At 50.1% G+C, this 18490-nt stretch overlaps 1 protein-coding gene across 1 annotated transcript in view; it reads right to left on the bottom strand.

The window, feature by feature from the left end:
- Positions 1-18490, bottom strand: part of GALNT16 (polypeptide N-acetylgalactosaminyltransferase 16) — a 106954-nt gene that overhangs the window by 27351 nt on the left and 61113 nt on the right. The window contains exons 2-5 of the mRNA XM_060418700.1: positions 5056-5119; positions 2541-2670; positions 1511-1578; positions 705-770 (exon numbers count right to left, since the gene is read on the bottom strand). Coding sequence (XP_060274683.1) covers positions 705-770; positions 1511-1578; positions 2541-2670; positions 5056-5119 — 328 coding nt within the window. The remainder of the gene's footprint in view (positions 1-704; positions 771-1510; positions 1579-2540; positions 2671-5055; positions 5120-18490) is intronic.

The following is an 18490-nucleotide window of genomic DNA, read 5'->3' as shown; positions in this document are numbered from 1 at the left end:
TTACTGAACCTTCTTACACCCTAGTTCCTTTATCTGTAAAACAGGATGAAGGGCTGTTATGAGGACTGAGTGTGAGAATGTGAGCAGAGATGAGAAGGTAGGAAAGGCAGGAAGAGGCTGGTAGTACTACATGTACCCAGGCCTGACTGATGCCTTTGCTCAGAGTCTCTGGGCCTAGAATGCTCTCTCTTGCTCCCCATTCATCTGTCTCTCAACTCTCTCACCCAATCCAGGCTCCCTCCCAGATCACCGCCTTCTCCTTTAGCTCCCCACCCCCACATAATTACACCAGCCTTGGAATGCATCATAAGCTCTCTGAGGGCAGGGACCACATGTAAACTTCTTTTGTGTTCCCTAGAGAGTCATATATAATCCTATGCCATAGTTGATGCTCCAAGTACATCTGCTCTATATTGCCCTGTACTTTTCTGAAAGCATTTAATCCTTACAATAACTGTGCAGGGCAGAAAGGGAATATTATTAGTCCCATTTCTCAGAAGAGATAACTAAGGCAGCCAGAAGTAGAGCTACTTGCCTACAGTCATGCTGGGATAAGGGCTGCTCCAAGACAGCAGGAGGGTCTTTCCCCAGACCTTGGTCTTGCCACTAGGAATGCACATTTGGTTGGTATAACATGGCATCAAAAGGGAGCAGAAGTCTAGACCAAAATGGGTCTACAGTACACACAGGATTCAAGGACATACCTTCCCTCCGGTCATTGCGTAGGCACTTGACCTTGGGGATCCTGGTTAGCAGCAGACAGTCTTCGGCTGAGGGTGGAGAGAAGGAAGCAAGATTGTTTAGATATGGACATCAGACCACATATAGTTTGACCAGGCCCAGGGAAAGGGCTGGGAAGGCGAGGTGTGGTCCTCTCCACTGGGGGACAGGTCATCTCCCCATCCCCTGCCCCCAGGACAGACGGAGGAATGCCTGTACTTGTGGCATAACCCCCAGGGGGTGCCACAGAGTACCAACAACCTCTCCAGTCCAACACCCTCTGAGCTAGATTATGTGTTAAGTTGCTTCACTCGTGTCGGACTCTTTGCAACTCTATGAACCGAGTTCCACCAGGCTCCTCTGTCCGTGGGATTCTCCAGGCAAGAATACTGGAATGGTTTGCCACGCTCTCCTCCAGGGGATCTTCCCAACCCAGGGATCAAACCCACTTCTCTTGCATCTCCTGCACTGGCAGGTGGGTTCTTCACCACCAACACCACCTGGGAAGCCCATTTTGTGGGGACAATATTCTGCACACAGCAGCTGGATAATGAAGGATGCTGCGGATGTTTTATTTTTTAAAATGTCATCTCACTGGTGTCCCATCAAAGCAACACCACTCCTTTGGCGCCAAGGAGCAGAGCCAGGAAAGGCACTTAGTAAAGACTGAAGAGCCTAGTAACGGGCAGACGTCAGCCTGTGGTGGCCAGGACTATTTCAAGAGTGCCTCCCTCAGCATTCTGGAGAGACGGGGTGTGAAATGGTGCAAAAAAAGAAGATGGATACTTACGATCTGAACTGAAGTCATCCACTAGAATGATCTCCTGGATCAGGCTGGCAGGAGTTCGGTTCAGGACGCTGAAGTGGTGACCAAGATAGATGAGTCCAGGTTTAGGGGCCACCTTCTACTTCCTTCTTCTTACCATCAACTCCCTTACCCCCCACCTCAGGGGCCAGCACACTGGCCATGGGCAGCTGCTAGCAAACCCTTCTTGCCCTGGTCAGTGACTGAGGGGCAGGATGTTCCTCAGGCTCCTCCAAGCACCTGCTGACCCTGCTGCCTGGACCCTCGGGCACTTGAGATTCACCCCAGGTGGTGGGTGGGGACTGTCCTAGTTTAGCTGAGGCAGGATCCATAGCTGCTCTAGCTGCCTGGGCTTAACAATGGCAACAAGGCCAGAGAGCAACCCCTGTTGGCCTGGATGCTGCCTGCTTGGAAAGCCGGCGAGGCTCCTTCTGACCTGATGGGTCAGGATGGGTGTTCTCAGAAAGCACCCCCATCCCAGCTTTTCCCTCCCGACATCCCTCCTCTTCCTTCACTCCCCATGAAGAAAGCCCAAGCTTCTTTAATCCTTGGAATATCACTGGGTACTCCATTCTGAATCCTGTTCTTATCTATGTTCATTAAAGAAACAAGGTGATTAGAAGTCAAACTTGACCACAGGGCCAACCTTAGGAGGACAGAAGGGGTATCTCTCTCTGAATCGCTCTCAGGTGCCTACTGGGCCGGCACCCATCCACCTGAGGTCTCACTTCCGTCCTTGCCTCCATTGGCTCCTGGCCCCCGTGTTTCTGCCCATGTCCTGGGGACCCGCCCTTGTGTTCATGCATCTCACTAACAGCTGGACTTGTTGGGTCCTGACCCTGATTCACTAACCCCAGCTTCTCAGAAGGGCAGAAACCCCCTCCCAACTGCCCACCGGTCTTCATGCTATCTGGCCACAGTGCCCAGTCTCAGTGTCCTCCCTTGCCAGGGCCCAGCAGATCCCCGAGGCCTGCGGGAGCAGCACCACTGAGATGAGGGATGAGGCAGGGCTTACCTCTTTACTGTGCGCAGGAGTGTAGAGCGGGCTTCGTTGTGGAAGGTGATGATGACGCTGGTGGCCGGCAGGTCTGAGGAGTAGGACATGGACGGACAACTGAGAAGAGAGCAGAGAGCACAGAGGGCAGCTGTGGGACATCCTCGGGGCATCCAGGCTTGAGGCTTCTTTTTGTCCAGTCTGCTGCCGCTGAGGCTGGGCGCAGGCCCTGCTCCCCCAAACCCATGCCCACCCCCCACTCAGGCTGCCCAGCCTGGAGTCCCCAGAGGAACAGCACAGGCTGGGGGAACTTCCCAGGGGCTCTTCACCCCAGTCCTAGGATCACTCAGAGCCCCATGGTCACTGAAGTGCTAAGGGAGGCTCTGACGTGTGTAGGCACACAGACAGAACCAACCTGGACCAACCGACAGGACTCCCTGCCCAATGCAGCAGCCAAGACAGAAAAAATGGCAGAGGGGAGAAGAGAAGAGGGAAAAGGGCCTTTCTCTGTAGCTTCCTCCTTCTCGTCACCCATCTCCTGACATCTGGTGGGATCTAGGGAGGAACTGCCCCCATCCTGCCCGCCCGTGAATCTCTCCCTCTCACTGCCAACGTGAACAGCCAGGCTGGCGAGAGCAGGTAGGGTGCCCTCGCTCTCCCCATGGGCCCTGGGGCACCTAGGGGGTAAACTGAAGTCTCTGAGGAGACACCAAAGGCAGTTCCCCCCAGCCCACTCCCTCCCCTAGCAGCTCTGTGCTCCCACCTTCTCCAGACACCACATTTTGGGCCCCCTGGCTCCCCTGTCTTCTGGAAAGGGAATTAAAACGATCCATCCTCGCCAGCCTTCAACGCTGTCATTTCTGAGAATGCTTCTGTGAATGCATTTACTCATGCTCCTGGGGCCGGCGGGAAGGCAGCCGCAGAGCTGGTTTTCATAGCAATCTTCTTTATTACAATTGCTCCCTGACTATTCCAGCCACGACTATTTTTTCATTACTGCATTCATTCCACTGACAGCGGCTTACGGCCAAATTCCCAGGCCCATTTCCTGTCCAGCAGAGCAGACAGGGTCAGACAGGCAGGAGGTCCACTAGCCTGGGACCCCCACAGGAGAAGTCGTGAGAGGCCTTAAAATAATTCTCCTCGAGAGGGGATGTGGGGGAGGAGGAGGGGTGGAGAAGTTCACCTCTGCCCAGGAAGCCAGGCGTTCCAAGCGCCTCTCCTCCCAGAGGCTTGTGGATTTGGGGGCTGGAAGGGGCTTGGTCTGCTGAGATGGGGAGCCCTGGAAGAAGGGGTCAGCCCCTTGCACTGACCTCTAGGGCCCCAGTTGTGTATCTCTGAATCCTAAGTGCCCAGGAAGGGAATGTGGACAATGATGTCCATTCTCCACCTGAAGGTGGCCAACCTGCCCACACCCCATCTGGACAGTGGACTTGACCTTCTCCCCCCCGGCCCCCTTCAGCCCTCTCCATCCTGCATTTCTCTGGGATTTGTATCTGTAATGATAGGAATTTATGGCTCCTAGGGACCAGGAGCCTCTGAAAAGCTTTGTCTCACATCTGTGCTTTGAGTTTGGGGCTGGTGGGGTCTTCTCTGTGATGCTGGTAGGTCTGTCTCACACAGTTTAGCTGTCGTTGGAAGACCTCCCTCATGGGGGCTCCCTGGATTCAGGGCTGCATCAGGACCTGGCCTGACAGTCTGGGGTCCAACAGGAGCTGCGGCCTAGAAGCGGAAGAGCGTGGCTCACCCCACACCCCAGGCTCCGCCAGGGGAGGCCCTGCCCACCACCGCCAACACCTTCTTTGTTGACCCTACAGATATGCGTGTGCAAACACACACACACACACACACACACACGCATGCACCCCCTGATCCATCTCAGGCTTCTGAGATGGCTGGGAGAAGCACTGGGGCAAGAGGAAAGGCCTTCCTCACCAACCACCATAGGCCTGGATTTGAGGAGTCTCGTTTTAAAATGTGTGTAGCCCCAAGAGGAATTCCGCCTTTAAGTTTCCTGGTGAACACCTGAGAAAGCTCAGAGTGGGGGAGGGTGGGGGAAGGGCAGAGGGGATCCAGGCCAACCCCTCAGTGCCCAGATATGGGTCAACGGAGCCTCCAGGCCCTGGAGTCCTGGTCTAGGGCCTCTCCCATCTACCATGCCGGGAGAACAAACAGCAAGACCGGGAAGCATTTCTGGGAGTTGCTGAGGAAGGGTGGGAGGCAGTGGGGCAGGCAGAGGGCAAGGAAAGGGATGCCCGTGGGGGGATCAACACGCTGTATAGACAACAGCACCAGGGCACACCTCAACGAGGCCACCTCGAGGGCCACTGGAGTCCCTCCCTAGACTCCTGTGTCCTCTGCTGGATCAGCCTCTAGCCTCTCACCCTATTGGAGTAACCAGGAAACCAGGATGAACAACAGGACAGGACTCTGTAGGACTCTTGGATGCTGTAGGGGTGACCTGTTTTCTCTGAACTGTAACTCCAGGAGGTACAGGTGGGGACCGGTCAGTGGCTCAGGAGCTTGAGGCTCCAGCCAGAGCTGCTGCTGGCTGCCAGGTACGCCTTCTCGTCAAAGCCTCTGGAGGGTGTTCCTGTCACCTGAGACAAAGGTCAGTATCAGAAGGGCCACAGGCAAGAGGACAAAGGAGCCACTGAGTGGCAAGTACTTCTGACAAGGCGGGAGCCAAGCATCACCTCATTGGTACCTGAGCAGGAGATTATTATTCCCCCAGTGTACAGATGAGGAAACTGAGGCTCGAGATAGTACCCCCACATGTGGGGGCAGGGAGTATCTGGGACTGTCTGAACTTTCCACTCACTTTTGTGTACCTAAAACTGCTCTTAGAAAGTAAAGCCTACTGCACTTCCCTGGTGATCCAGTAGTTAAGAGCATGCCTGCCAGTGCAGGGGACACGGGTTTGATCCCTGGTCCAGGAGGATCCCACATGCTGTGCATCAACTAAGCCAGTGCACCACAACTTCTGAGTCCATGTGCTGCAGTTACTGAAGCTTGGGCGCCGAGAGCCCACGCTAGCAACAAGGGAAGCCACCACAATGAGAAGCCCCGGCACTGCGAGGAAGCGTAGCCTCCACTTGCAATTAGAGAAAGCCCATGTGCAGCAACGGAGACCCAGGGCAACCAAAAATAGTAAATAAGCCAACACTAAAAATAAAAATAAAAAACCCTATTAATAAAAAAGCTCAAGGTCAGAGCTAGTAAGTCCTAGGTTTCCGGAGTCAAACTGGTCATTCTGACTCGGAAGCCCACACTCTTGGCCAATGCTCTTTGCTGGATGTGGAGATGGTGACACTTTGGAGGGCACCAGATCCCCCAAGATAAGGGGACCACCTGAGGGGACCACCAACCAGGCTGGAGGTCACCAAGCAACCGTCAGATGGACAGTCTCCTAGGTATGAATTTGGGCCTGGCACTGGGGCTAGGCATGTAGGAGGTGCCTGATCAGTGAAACACCCAGGGCTTGGACAAGGTTCTGCCCAGAGGAAGCCTCTTCTCTGGGATTCATGCTTGCTGCTGAAATGGTCCACATCAGATCTCCGGGGGCCCAGGCGCTAAGTGCTGGGAAGTGATGGATGGCGGTTGCCCCCTCCTCTTAACCACACCCTGCTCTGTGCTCCCAAAGTCCCCCCCATGAAAGACACTGGGGAAAGACACTTCTGAGATGAACGGATGGGTAGATGGATCCTGACATCTCATTATTTGAGCCACACTGCTGGCTGATAACCCCTAGAGTGCCTGGAAATATCAGCTGTGAGTGTACCTCGACTCTACCAGACAGGAGCTGTGGGCCCGCAGGGGCAGCAGGAAGGTAGGTGAGAGCTGTCCAGGGATAGAACCCCTATATGAGAATCCCGCCACAGGCCTAGTCTCTAGAGGGATGGTCCCAGGAAGGCAGCTTGGCCTGCTGAGAGAAGACCAATGTGTTAGGTGATGCTGGGGGGCTTCCACCAGCAGCCCAGGGCCTCCACGTTCCCCTGAGAATCTAGAGCTCCAGGGAGTGCCTGCCTCTTTTAGGGCTGCCTCTCTGTAGTGTTCCTGCCTCCTAGGAGCCAGTCCTGAGCTCCCTGAGGTCAGAGCCAGTGAGGGAGATTTCCTCGGGTCCAGTGGGCCCAGCCTCATGCCACACACATGCTTCAGATGGTGACGACGGCCGTAGCAGCTGCACCGTGGTGTTCTGATTTGGCGCCATACCAGGGGCTGGGCAGATGGGGTGGAGTCCTCATGGACTCGAAATCCATTTCAGGAAAGAGAGAAGGAGGGAAGGAGGGAGGAAGAGGGAAGGAGAGAGGGGGAGAAGGTTCTGGCTTGAAGCTTGAATTGCCAGAAGGACCCAAGCTGTCAACTGTGAGAGTGAGAATGAGGGTTCTTTTGTGTCCTTCCCACCTGGGGAAAGAATGGGTGCCAACTCTGCCCCCAACTTCCTCTCAGCCTGGGGGTCAGGGAAATGGAAATCAGCCTCCAGCTGATGGTGGAGGAGCTAAAATAAGAAAAACAAAATTGCAGAAGCTCCCATGGGGAGAGCATGTTACTGAATTATCCTACAAGTCAACTGAGAGAAATAACCGTGCCATGCTTATTTATTTAGGACTTGTGGCCACTCTGTGGGCTCAGGAAACCCCCAAGCCCTCATCCCACACTCACCCATCACCCAAAAAATATTGATCAAAAGCCACCCACCTACCGGGCACTGGGACACACTTCTAGAAGCTCCAAACATCACCTGATCATTCATTGATTATATGGATGCTTGAATCCGCGCACTCCTTCATCCACCCACCCATTTATTCAGAAAAGCTCCACTGAGCACCTCTTTGTGCCAGGAAGAAGAAGGGCTGCTTCTGACACTGTCCTCTGCTGCCTTCCTCGCCTCATTCAAAGCTTCCTTGGGGCCTCAGAGAACGTTGGAGAAGAGCATCTCTAGGGAAGTTCCTCTCGGGGCCTCAAAACTGAGCTGCTACTGCTGCTAAGTCGCTTCAGTCGTGTCCGACTCATTGTGACCCCACAGACGGCAGCCCACCAGGCTCCTCTGTCCACAGGATTCTCCAGGCAAGAATACTGGAGTGGGTTGCCATTTCCTTCTCCAATGCATGCATGCATGCTAAGTTGCTTTAGTTGTGTCCGACTCTGTGTGACCCTATGGACAGCGGCAGCCCAACAGGCTCCTCTGTGCACAGGATTCTCCCAGCAAGAATGCTGGGGTGGGTTGCCATTTCCTTCTCCAAAACTGAGCTACACATCCTCAAAGATGCATCTACTGCTCCCTTCCTCAGACCATTACCTCTGATGGTCCAACCCTCCTCTGAGGTTGGACTCTTCACCCGTGACACACCTTTGTGAAGAAGGGGGCCAAGGAAACACAGGCCTGCTCCTTCCAGAGGTCTCAGCTCTGCTTTCCCATTGGCCCAGCATCCACGGGGTCTGGAGCTGAAACATCAGTGGCCCTGAGTCAGCTGAGTGTTGGGGAGACTGGGGAAGGGTAAGATGGGAACTCTCCATCCAGCCCCTCCCTGTCTCAGCCCAGTCACCAGTCAGCCCAGGAGCTCTTCTACTGGGTATCTAAGCAGTACACACACCCACCCCACGGCTCATTTCCCTCTAGCTCTTGAACTCTCCTCTCCCTCTGGCCCTGGCCTTTGATCCTGAGACTTCCAGGCCATGACCACCTCTAACTCTATGCCTCAAAATGAATTCTTCATCAGTCCCCAGAGCAGCTGCTTCTGCTGTGCTGCCTGAGGCGGACATGGGCAGTCCCACCCTCTGAGTCCTCCAGGTGATAAGTCCAGGGGTCACCCCTGGTACCCTCCTGCCCCCAGGCTCCACCGTGATGCAGACCCCAGCCCTGGGTCCCACAGGCAGTGGCTGAAGCACATCCCACTAGTGTTAAAGCAACAGGTTATTCACTGAGAGTCTAGATTGTGTTAACACTGTGCAAGAAGCTGGGAGGATGGAAATCAAAAGGACAGCTCCCAGAAGAGAAATCTAGGGATCCAGATTACCCGCTTCTCTCCCATCCCACACAGGGCATGGCCACGCAGGATCATGAAGAAGCCTCCACCCTCAAAGTTAGATCATGGGTAGCTGGAGAACTGGCCATGGGTCCTCACCCAGCCTACCTCGGCTGAGGCAAGAGTCCTGCAATGGCACAGACACCAGGCCCTGGTGAGCAGTGCGCTGTGGTCTCCCGTTCTCCCAGCCACACTGCCTACAAAGCACACTGGCTAGGAGCAAAGCATCCTTTGGCTCTAAGCTGCTAAACCATAAGGAGCTATATCTCGATCGGCCTGAGGGACCCGAGATGCTGGACTCAGAGCCAGCAGGAGGCACTGGATGGGACTGGCACTGCTGCCCTTTCTGGATGAGGGCACAGGGGCTGTCTGTGGAATTCTTATGCCACAAGGCACTGACATCTTGCTTTATGTCTCTTTTGCATTAAGTTGTGAGCTCCTAGCACCTGGCACACAGTAGGTATTAAGCAGATGTTTACTGAATAAAAGGATGAATGAGTGAGTAAATGAATGAATGAGTAAATAGATACCTAGACAGTGTCCCTGCTCTCACCTTACTTAAAATCATCTGGGGAGAAAACCACAGTGAACCGATGGGATCCTCTGACATAGCACAGGGCCTCCAGTGGCTCTCGCCCTCCCTGAGGACGAGCCCCAGAGCTCACAGTGGCCCAGGAGACTCTGGGAGCCAATGCCCTGTCCCCTTGTTGGCCTCAGCTTCTACTGTTGCCCCTCTCTGGCTCTGCTCCAGTCACACTGGCCTCCTGATGTTCCCTGAGTCTGCCGGTAGCCTTCCCTTCCGCCCCTTTGCTCATTCTACCTTCTTTCCAGAAGGCTCTTCTCCCAGATGTCTGCACAGCTTGCACCTTCACCCCCTGCAGGGCTCTGCTCAAACCTCACCTCCTTGGTGAGCGTTCCCCAACCACCATCTGTAAAACCCTAGCCCCACACTTGCCTTCCATCCTTCCACCTGCTGTTTCTCCTTATAGTGCTTAGCACCATCGGACGTTCTACGTGCATTTTGCTTATCCATGTTATATTGTTGACTGCTTCTTCCCACAAAAATAAAACCTTCCGCAGGGCAGGGATTGTCTGTTTCATCTAATGCTGGATCCTGAAGCCCAGAACAGTACCCAGCGGGGCTCGAAGGCAATGGCTAATGAGTATGTGAGTGATGGAGGGATGAGCTGTCACGACTGCAAGCATCTCCTGCCCCCACACCACACTCCCCACACTCGGCTAACACAACACTTGGAAATGTAACGGACCGAGACGGTGGCAGGGTAGCTTTTGCCCATTTTAGGGATCTCCTCACTCACATGCTTCTGGCAGGGCCGCTAATCACTTCCCTCCCACCCGACCAATACCGCAGTCACCACCATGAGGTGGGCACAAGACGCAGGCTAAGCTGACCTTGTCACTGCACTCCCAGACACAGGGGACTGGTTCAGAACAGTCATTTGACTTAATCTGGGCCGATCAGAATGAAGACTGAGTGCTGAAGAATTGATGCTTTTGAACTGCGGTGCTAGAGAAGACTCTTGAGAGTTCCTCGAGCTGCAAGAAGATCAAACCAGTCAATTCTAAAGGAAATCAACCCTGAATACTCATTGGAAGGACTGATGTTGAAGCTTAAACTATAAGACTTTGGCCACATATGCGAAAAGCCAACTTATTGGAAAAGACTCTGAATGCTGGGAAAGATTGAAGGCAGGAGGAGAAGGGGGCGGCAGAGGATGAGATGGTTGGATGGCATCACTGACTCGATGGACTTGAGTTTGAGCAAACTCCGGAAGATAACGAAGGACAGGGAAGCCTGGCATGCTGAAGCCCATGGGGTTGCAAAGATTTGAACATGACTTAGCAACTGAATAACAACAATCAGAATCCACCCTGAGACTTTTCTATACAATGAACTCTTTTCGTTAGCACTGCTAAGCCTGGGAAGTGGGAGTCTTCCTGCCCACAGAAATCTTATCTGGAGAATAAAACCAAGAAAAATCAATCAGACCCAAGACATGGAAAGTAAGAGCTCCAGTGATATTCTTTGGGGTCCCTGAAGCCAATTATTTCTGATCCAAATTCAGTTTGATTTTTTTTTTTTATCTTTCTATATCTGTCTACCTACCTACCTACTTTTTTTTTTTGAACCAGTTTGAGTTGGCTATTCACTCATAAACAAACCTTCAGAGATATCAGTCCTTTGGTCCTTTCAGTGAAAAGAAAACCACTCTCCAAAAGTAAGAAACAAAAGTCAAAAACAAAAACCAACAAATGGGCTACCAGTGGCAATGACACAGTTTGGGTGAAAGCCATCCATTTCAAGATTTTCAAGCTAGTCTCTGCAATCTGGCCCAGGGACTTGAGCCCAGAGCTGGGTGAGGCATTAGTTGCCTTGTGGAGGAGGCAGGGCTGTGGTCAGACTTCAGGAAGGGTGGGGGGTGGGGGAGTTGCACCTGGACTGTGACTGAAGAGGCCCTTGAGCTGCTGCAGAAAGGAACACGTGTCGAGGAGATTAGTGAGTGACAGCCTCATGAGCCTCCCACAGCCCTCCAGCCTCCTGCTGAGCGTTCTTGGTGCTGTTTAAGCAACAGCCTCCCCGCTAGTCTGTGTTTTCAGGAAGTGGATAATCCAGCACTTCCATGTCCAATAAGGTCAATCATATCTTGAAATTGTTTACGCTGAAAGAACGACTCTGCTCTATAAACTGGGGAGAATTATTTCTCATTTTTGGAGACTTTTATTTTCAGTCCCTTACTTCAATTAAACTTTGAAAACCTGCCTGACTTGCATCAGTTTGTTCCTTTTTTCCACCTAGATTTGCTTATTTCTTTTTGACTGCTAAATTTAGGAAACAAACAGCCAAGGGGAAGTTTTAAAATAAGAAAGGAAAATATTTTCCATGTCATTTTCATCAAAAACAGTTCAACCCAAATCTCCAAGCCTTGTAAATTTTCCTTTAAAACATACACGTATCCCTAAATTTTAGATTTAAACAACTCTAACTCCTTTGGAATAACTGCTGCCCAATTTCCTTTTATGACCAGTAAAACAGGTACCTGCTGGGTTTGCCTTTCACTAAATTCACTGGAACTGCAAATAAAAAGACTCTGGTCCTTTTTAATGGATGACTCTTGACTTTTTTTTTTTTTCCTGAGGCTGCTTTAAAGCCCAAACACCTGGTGAACAAAATATAATTCCCAACCACTCCCGACTGCCCTGGGAACAAAAATCTCATCTGATGCTGTGTCTCACATTAAAAGACTGCCATTCATTAGGAGAGCTGGGGAACAGTGCATGAGTCACCATCTCTGAGAACACTGTCTCGGGTTCCACCTCTCCCAAATGAAAAGGCGGGCCCCCTGAGTGTCTCCGCACGCTGCTGGGTTCTGGGGAGGCAGCCAACTCCGCTTGGACTGCCAGGGTTCCTGCTCAACCAGACAGGATGCCGAGGGCGGCACCAGGCTGGCAATCTCAGCTTGGGCACAGGGGAAACTTGCCTGGGTTACTGAGCGCCTGCCCCAGACATGTCCCCATCTTCCTTTTCAAATTGCATGTATACCAAGTCGTGTCCGACTCCGTGTGACCCTGAGGACTGTAGCCCACCAGGCTCCTCTGTCTATGGGATTCTCCAGGCAAGAATACTGGAGTGGGTTGACATTTCCTTATCCAGAGGATCTTCCTGACCCAGGGACTGACCCCATGTCTCTTACATCTCTTGCATTCGCAGGCAAGTTCTTAACCACTAGGGCTACCTAAGATGTCCTTTTCAACAGCAGTCCTTTATTATAAGGTTGCCAGCCTGGGCTTCGAAATCTGATGGCTCTGGGATAGAATGCCAAGTGCTTACTGCTCTCTGGCCTTGGAAAGTCACCTAGCCTTTCTGAGTATGCTTCTTTATCTGGAAAATGGGGATTACAGTGAGGATTCAAGGAGATGATGTAGATGATGGGTTTAGCACAGTAACTGGCACATAGATTATATATTAATTATTAGCTCGCCTGCCTTTTTAGCAGTGGCTCTCAACCCTGGCTGAACATTAGAATCAGCTGGGAAGACTTTTAACATCCTGACATCTAGGTCCTACCAAGGACTAACTACATCAAAATCTCTGGCGGTGAGTGGCAAGCATCAGGGGTTCTTAAGGCTCTCCAGATGTTCCAATGTGCAACCAAGGCTGAGCTGCTGCTTCCAGAGGGTGCAGGGAGGTGAGTGACTACTAGTCCCAAGCTACTGAAATGACAGCACCAAGAGTCAGGAGGGACCGAAGCCATCTCCCCTGACCTCCTCCCAGGAGCAGCACTGTGAGTCTGGTTTTCTGGCCTCTATTTGTACTGACCCAGAGTTTCACTATCAGCAGAGCCAAATGCAGCTCAGCTAGAGCCTCCAAGTTTACTCTAGAAATGCCACCTTGTAACACTTATGCTTCCAGGCCTGGGAGGTTCTAGTTCAATTACATACCAAGGAGCTCAAGGTAGGGGCTGCCTGGGAAGCCCACCTTGAACTTCCAGTTAGATTTCCCACCATGGCCTGACTTCTCCAGGGTGCTGATAACTTCAGAGCTTTATGACATCAGTGGTCTCATCAAGAAAGAGACACTCATTGGGAAAGGGGCACCCATTCCCAATTAGGGTCCTCCATTCAAGGATGGTACAGGGCACCAGGTCCACTGTTCCAGACCACCTCTGCTCAGATCCAGGAAGATGCCAGTCCCAATCAAGCTCTCTGGGTCTCATTTCCTCTGCTCAGCCCAGAGGCCATCTAGGGATGGAGGGATTCTGAGGGTGGTCCATGCTAGCAATGTGTGGTGTGAAAGCTCAGTTTCCACCTGCTTATCAGCTTACCCAAGTTGAGGAGAGCATTCCTGGGTCTGCAAGGGGTACCAGAACTCTGGCTGATCCTCCCAGCCACAACGGCTGTAGAGTATGAGGAAAGATTAGGCCTCTTCTCATCTGATACTGTCTGCCCACTGAGGGTCTACGATGACCTGGATGCTATCTTCAAGTAGTCTTGCCAAATAGGTGTTTTTTTAATCCTTATTTTACAGAGGTGGAAACTGAAGCCCAGAGAGGTAAAATGACCAGCCCAAGGTCACACAGCTTCTGAGTGGCTGGGCTGGGACTAGAATTGAGGCTGTCTGGCTGCAAAGCCTAAGGACGAAGCTTCCTTCAGACTACTCCAGGGCCAGATGAGCTTGGCACCCGCCTTCCGACTCTGAGTCCCTCAGCTCCCAAGCAAGCTGGCCTTCAGTGCCTGGACCACAAACAGGCCCTGACAAGTGCAGGATAGGGGTGGCCTCCCTCCTGGGCTCAGGGTTCAGAGCATCAGTTCATGGCTCTAATGGAGACCTGCCCAGTGCTGTCATCTCTTGGCCTGACATGAGGATGGAAATATTTCTTTGCTTAGGGCTAGAAAGAACACGGAAAAAATGAGAAGTAGAAGAGCTTGTATTACTCAGACCTAAATAGCACATAACCAGATTTCCCCAGGTCAGCTCAGGCTCTCCTTGGTCTTTCCAGCCAGGGACACCCTCAGGGTCTTCATGGACTTCAGCTGCAGTCACAGTCCAAGGGGGACAAAACTGATTTCCAGTCAAATTCTTGTCTGCTGGATTGTATCAATCCTCCAAACAACACTGCCACGCTCTGTGGCTGAGAGCAAGGAAGCCAGCAAAGAGAACTGCTGTGACGGCTCTCAGGGCTCCCCAGGCCCAACACATACCCTCCCCACCGACATGCGGTATAGGCCCCCACCTCGTTCTGCTCCAGTAATGCAAGTGTAGTGTGTCACTGTTTGTAAGTTATTGCACTTCCGGTGTTTTATACTCTGAATCTATTGAACTTTAACTTGTCAGATATTAATCGGAAAAATAAAAGCAATAATGGGTCATGTAACGGGGCTTCCTTGGTGGCTCAGGTGATAAAGAATCTGCCTGCAATGCAGGAGACTCCAGTTCCATCCCTGGGTTGGGAAGTTCCCCGGAGAAGGAAATGGCAACCCACTGCAGTATTTTTGCCTGGGAAATCACATGGATAGAGGAGCCTGGTGGGCTACAGTCCATGGGGTCACAAATAGAACACATCGATATGACAATTTTGAGGGTGACGATAGCCTCCACTGAGATTGGGACCAGCTGGGCCAGGATCAAATTCTACTCATTAGACTCAGCATACCCTGATCATGGGGTGGGCACCTTAGTTTGAGACACTTTTCAGCACAGAGAGCCAAATTAGAGCCAATCGTGGCTGAGGCAGTACATGATTGGCATTGTGGGTCAAGTTCAAAAATACATTACCTGTTGTTCATGACTAATGTGATTAAACAATTAGGTTAGACCCATCAGTAGGAGAAAGCAGGACAGAGACAGACTTTTTAAATCAGGTTAAACAAAAAGAAAAAGGAGGCAGGGAAGGGGAACTGGAAAAAGCAGCCTGCCTCCTGGGAGACTTTCTTAAAGAGCCACTGCTGGGATGAGTACAACTTGTCCTCTCAGCAGGACCATGCCCCAGGACTGGCCCTCCCCTGCAGCCCAGCATTTTATCTAAGTACAATATACTAAGTGGCTGTAAAGTCTGTAAACGGGGATAATAGTAATATTTTTTAATGAACAGAGACATTTTGATGACTTCTGGGATACGCCAAAGATGCGGTTTTATTCAGTGAGAAATCAGAGACACCGATCATCTGATCACAGATGCCTGTGTTGGGGTCCAGGGCGACGTGGGCTTCTGTACCGTATTCATTGCAGTTCTCCATGGTGCACCGAACCATGCGCTGTTAATGAGCAACAATGAACAACCATTTCATGCAATCTAAATAAGCCACTTACTATATATGCTCATCCTTGTTTTCTTAGATGTCCACCCTGTGGCTAAACAGAACCTTAAAGAGAAAATGCAGTTCATTCTTGAAAAAGCTTCAGTGATATTAAGATACAAATTTTCCCTGACTTAATCTACAAACTCAGGGCAATCTGACTAAACAGCAAATAACAACTGTGTTGGGGGTGGGGGGGGGGGGGCGGTAAGGATTCAGCTAGGAGAGTATAAATATGAGTGAACAAGCAGTGAAAATCTGAAAAAAATTAAAGATAGAGAAATAGGCCTATCAGATATTAAGACATATCAAAGACTGTAGATTTTGTATGGCAAGATACTACTGGCATAATACCAAACAGATCAGTAAAAGAAAATGGAGAGATCAGAAATAGATCCAAGTAAATATGAAGGGTTGTCATAAGATACAGTTGCATTTCAAATGGCAGGGGGAAGGGGAAGGATGATGTTAGCAATGCAGCTAGACAACACAGAAACAAACAAAGCTGAATGCATTTCTAAAACCAAAATTAATTCTAGGTGGCTCAAAAATTGTTAATTTAAAAAAGAAACTGAGAAGTATAAAGAGAAAATTGCTTACTTTTTATTCTATTTTTTGGCAATCTTGAACATAAAATTCAAATGTTATTTTTAAAACTACATAAAGACTTTTAAAACTAGAAATACCAGAAAGTCAAGATACAAATATCACACTGGGGAAAAAAAGTATATTAGCCAAATAGAGGCCAAACAAAGAACTAACTTCTTCAATATACAAAGAGCTCTTATGAATCAAAGAGCCAACAATTCACAAGAAATGTAGACATACTACAAACTACAAATGGTGGCGAGGGTGTAGAGAAAAGGGAACCCTCCCACACTGCTGGTGGGACAGTAAGTTGGTGCAGTCACTATGGAAACCAGTGTGGAGTGACTGAGTGAGGGATAGTCTCTCAGGAGGTATCTCGAAAGAACTGAAAATAAAACTATGAATACCATATGACCCAGCAATCCCTCTCCTAGGCAAATGTCCAGATAAAACCATAACTCAAAAAGATGCATGCACCACTGTGCTCATAGCAGCACTATTCACAATGGCCAAGACATGGAAGCAACCTAAATATCCATGGACAGATGACTGGATAAGATGTGGCGCATAGACACAATGGAGTATTATTCAGACACGAAAAGGAACGAACTGACACGATTTGCAGCAACATGGACAGATCTAGAGATTATCATAGTAAGTCAGAGAGAGACAAACACCATACAATCTCACCTACATGTGGAATGGAAACTATGACACAAACGAAGCTATCTACGAAACAGATACACACACAGATGTAGAAAACAGACCTGTGGTGGCCAAGGCGGGCTGAGTCGGGGAGGGGTGAACTAAGAGTTTGGGGTTAGCAGAGGGAAACTGTTACACAGGATGGATGCACAACCAGGTCCTACAGTAAAGCACAGGGAACTACTGTCGACGTCCTGGGAAAAACTATAATGGAAAAGAATACTTAAAAGAATATAGGGACTTGCCTGGCGGTTCAGCGGTTGAGAATCTACCTGCCGATGCAGAGGACACGGGTTCAATCCTTGGTACGGGAAGTAAGATCCCACGTGCCACGGGGCAACGAAGCCTGGGCACCACAACTGAGCCCGCACCCTAGAGCCCGTGCTCTGAGGCAAGAGAAGCCACTGCACTGAGGAGCCTGTGACCACAACTAGAAAGCAGCCCCTGATCACTGCAACCAGAAAAAGCCTGTGCACAGCAGTGAAGACTCAAAGCAGTCATAAATAAATAAGTTTTTAAAAGACGCCACCTAATTACCAGGCCTCAATTTCTTAAAAATTAAAAAAAAAAAAGAAACGTGGACATAAAAGGTTGTATACGTGGCTGTAAATTCCCACCCTGCTTATTTAACTTATATGTACATCATGTGAAATGCTGGGCTGGATGAATCACAAGCTGGAATTAAGATTGCCAGGAGAAATTTCAAGAATTTCAGATATGCAGATGACACCACTCTAATGGCAGAAAGTGAAGGGGAACTAAAGAGCCTCTTGATGAGGGTGAAAGAGGAGAGAGAAAAAGCTGGCTTAACACTCAACACCCAGAAAACTAAGACCAAGGCATCTGGTCCCATCACTTCATGCCAAATAGAAGGGGAAAAAATGGAAGCAGTGACAGACTTTATTTTCTTAGGCTCCAAAATCATGGTAACTACACCATGAAATTAAAAGATGCCTGCTCCTTGGAAGCAAAGCTATGACAAAACTAGACAGTATATTAAAAAGCAGAGACACCACTTTGCCAACAAAGGTACATACAGTCAAAGCTATGGTTTTTCCAGTAGTCATGTATGGATGTGAGAGTTGGACCATAAAGAAGGATGAATGATGAATTATGCCTTCAAATTGTGGTACTGGAGAAGACTCTTGAGAGTCCCTTGGACTGCAAAGAGATCAAACCAGTCAGTTCTAACGGAAATCAACCCTGATTACTCATTGAAAGAACTGATGTTGAAGCTGAAGCTCCAATACTTTAGCCACCTGATGTGAAGAGCTGACACATTGGAAAAGACCCTGATGCTGAGAAAGACTGAAGGCAAAAGGAGAAGGGGGTGGCAGAGGATGAGATGATTAAATGATATCACCAACTCAATGGACATGAATTTGAGCAAACCCTGGAAGACACTGAATGGCAGGGAAACCTGGCATGCTGCAGTCCACGTGGTCACAGAGTCAGACGTGACTCACAACTGAACAACAACAGACATAAAAGGTGTCAACAAGTTGTTTGCAGAAATATGACATACAAATGATCAACAATCAATGATAGATGTTCAGTGTTACTGATTATTAAATAAAAATAAGTTAAAACAAGATACAACTTATTGCTAATTTAGTAAGTCAGTTCAGTCGCTCACTTGTGTCTGACTCTTTGTGACCCCAAGGACTGCACACACCAGGCTTCCCTGTCCATTCCAACTCCTGAAGCTTGCTCAAACTCATGAATCACATCGGTGATGCCACCCAACCATCTCATCCTCTGTAGTCCCCTCTCCTCCCACCCTCAATCTTTCCCAGTATCAGGGTCTTTTACAATGAGTCAGCTCTTCACATCACA

This window comes from Ovis aries, chromosome 7 (assembly GCF_016772045.2).
Source record: "Ovis aries strain OAR_USU_Benz2616 breed Rambouillet chromosome 7, ARS-UI_Ramb_v3.0, whole genome shotgun sequence".
Classification (NCBI taxonomy): domain Eukaryota; kingdom Metazoa; phylum Chordata; class Mammalia; order Artiodactyla; family Bovidae; genus Ovis; species Ovis aries.
The sequence above is the reverse complement of the archived record's forward strand: the minus strand, read 5'-3'. Positions and strand labels throughout refer to the sequence as shown.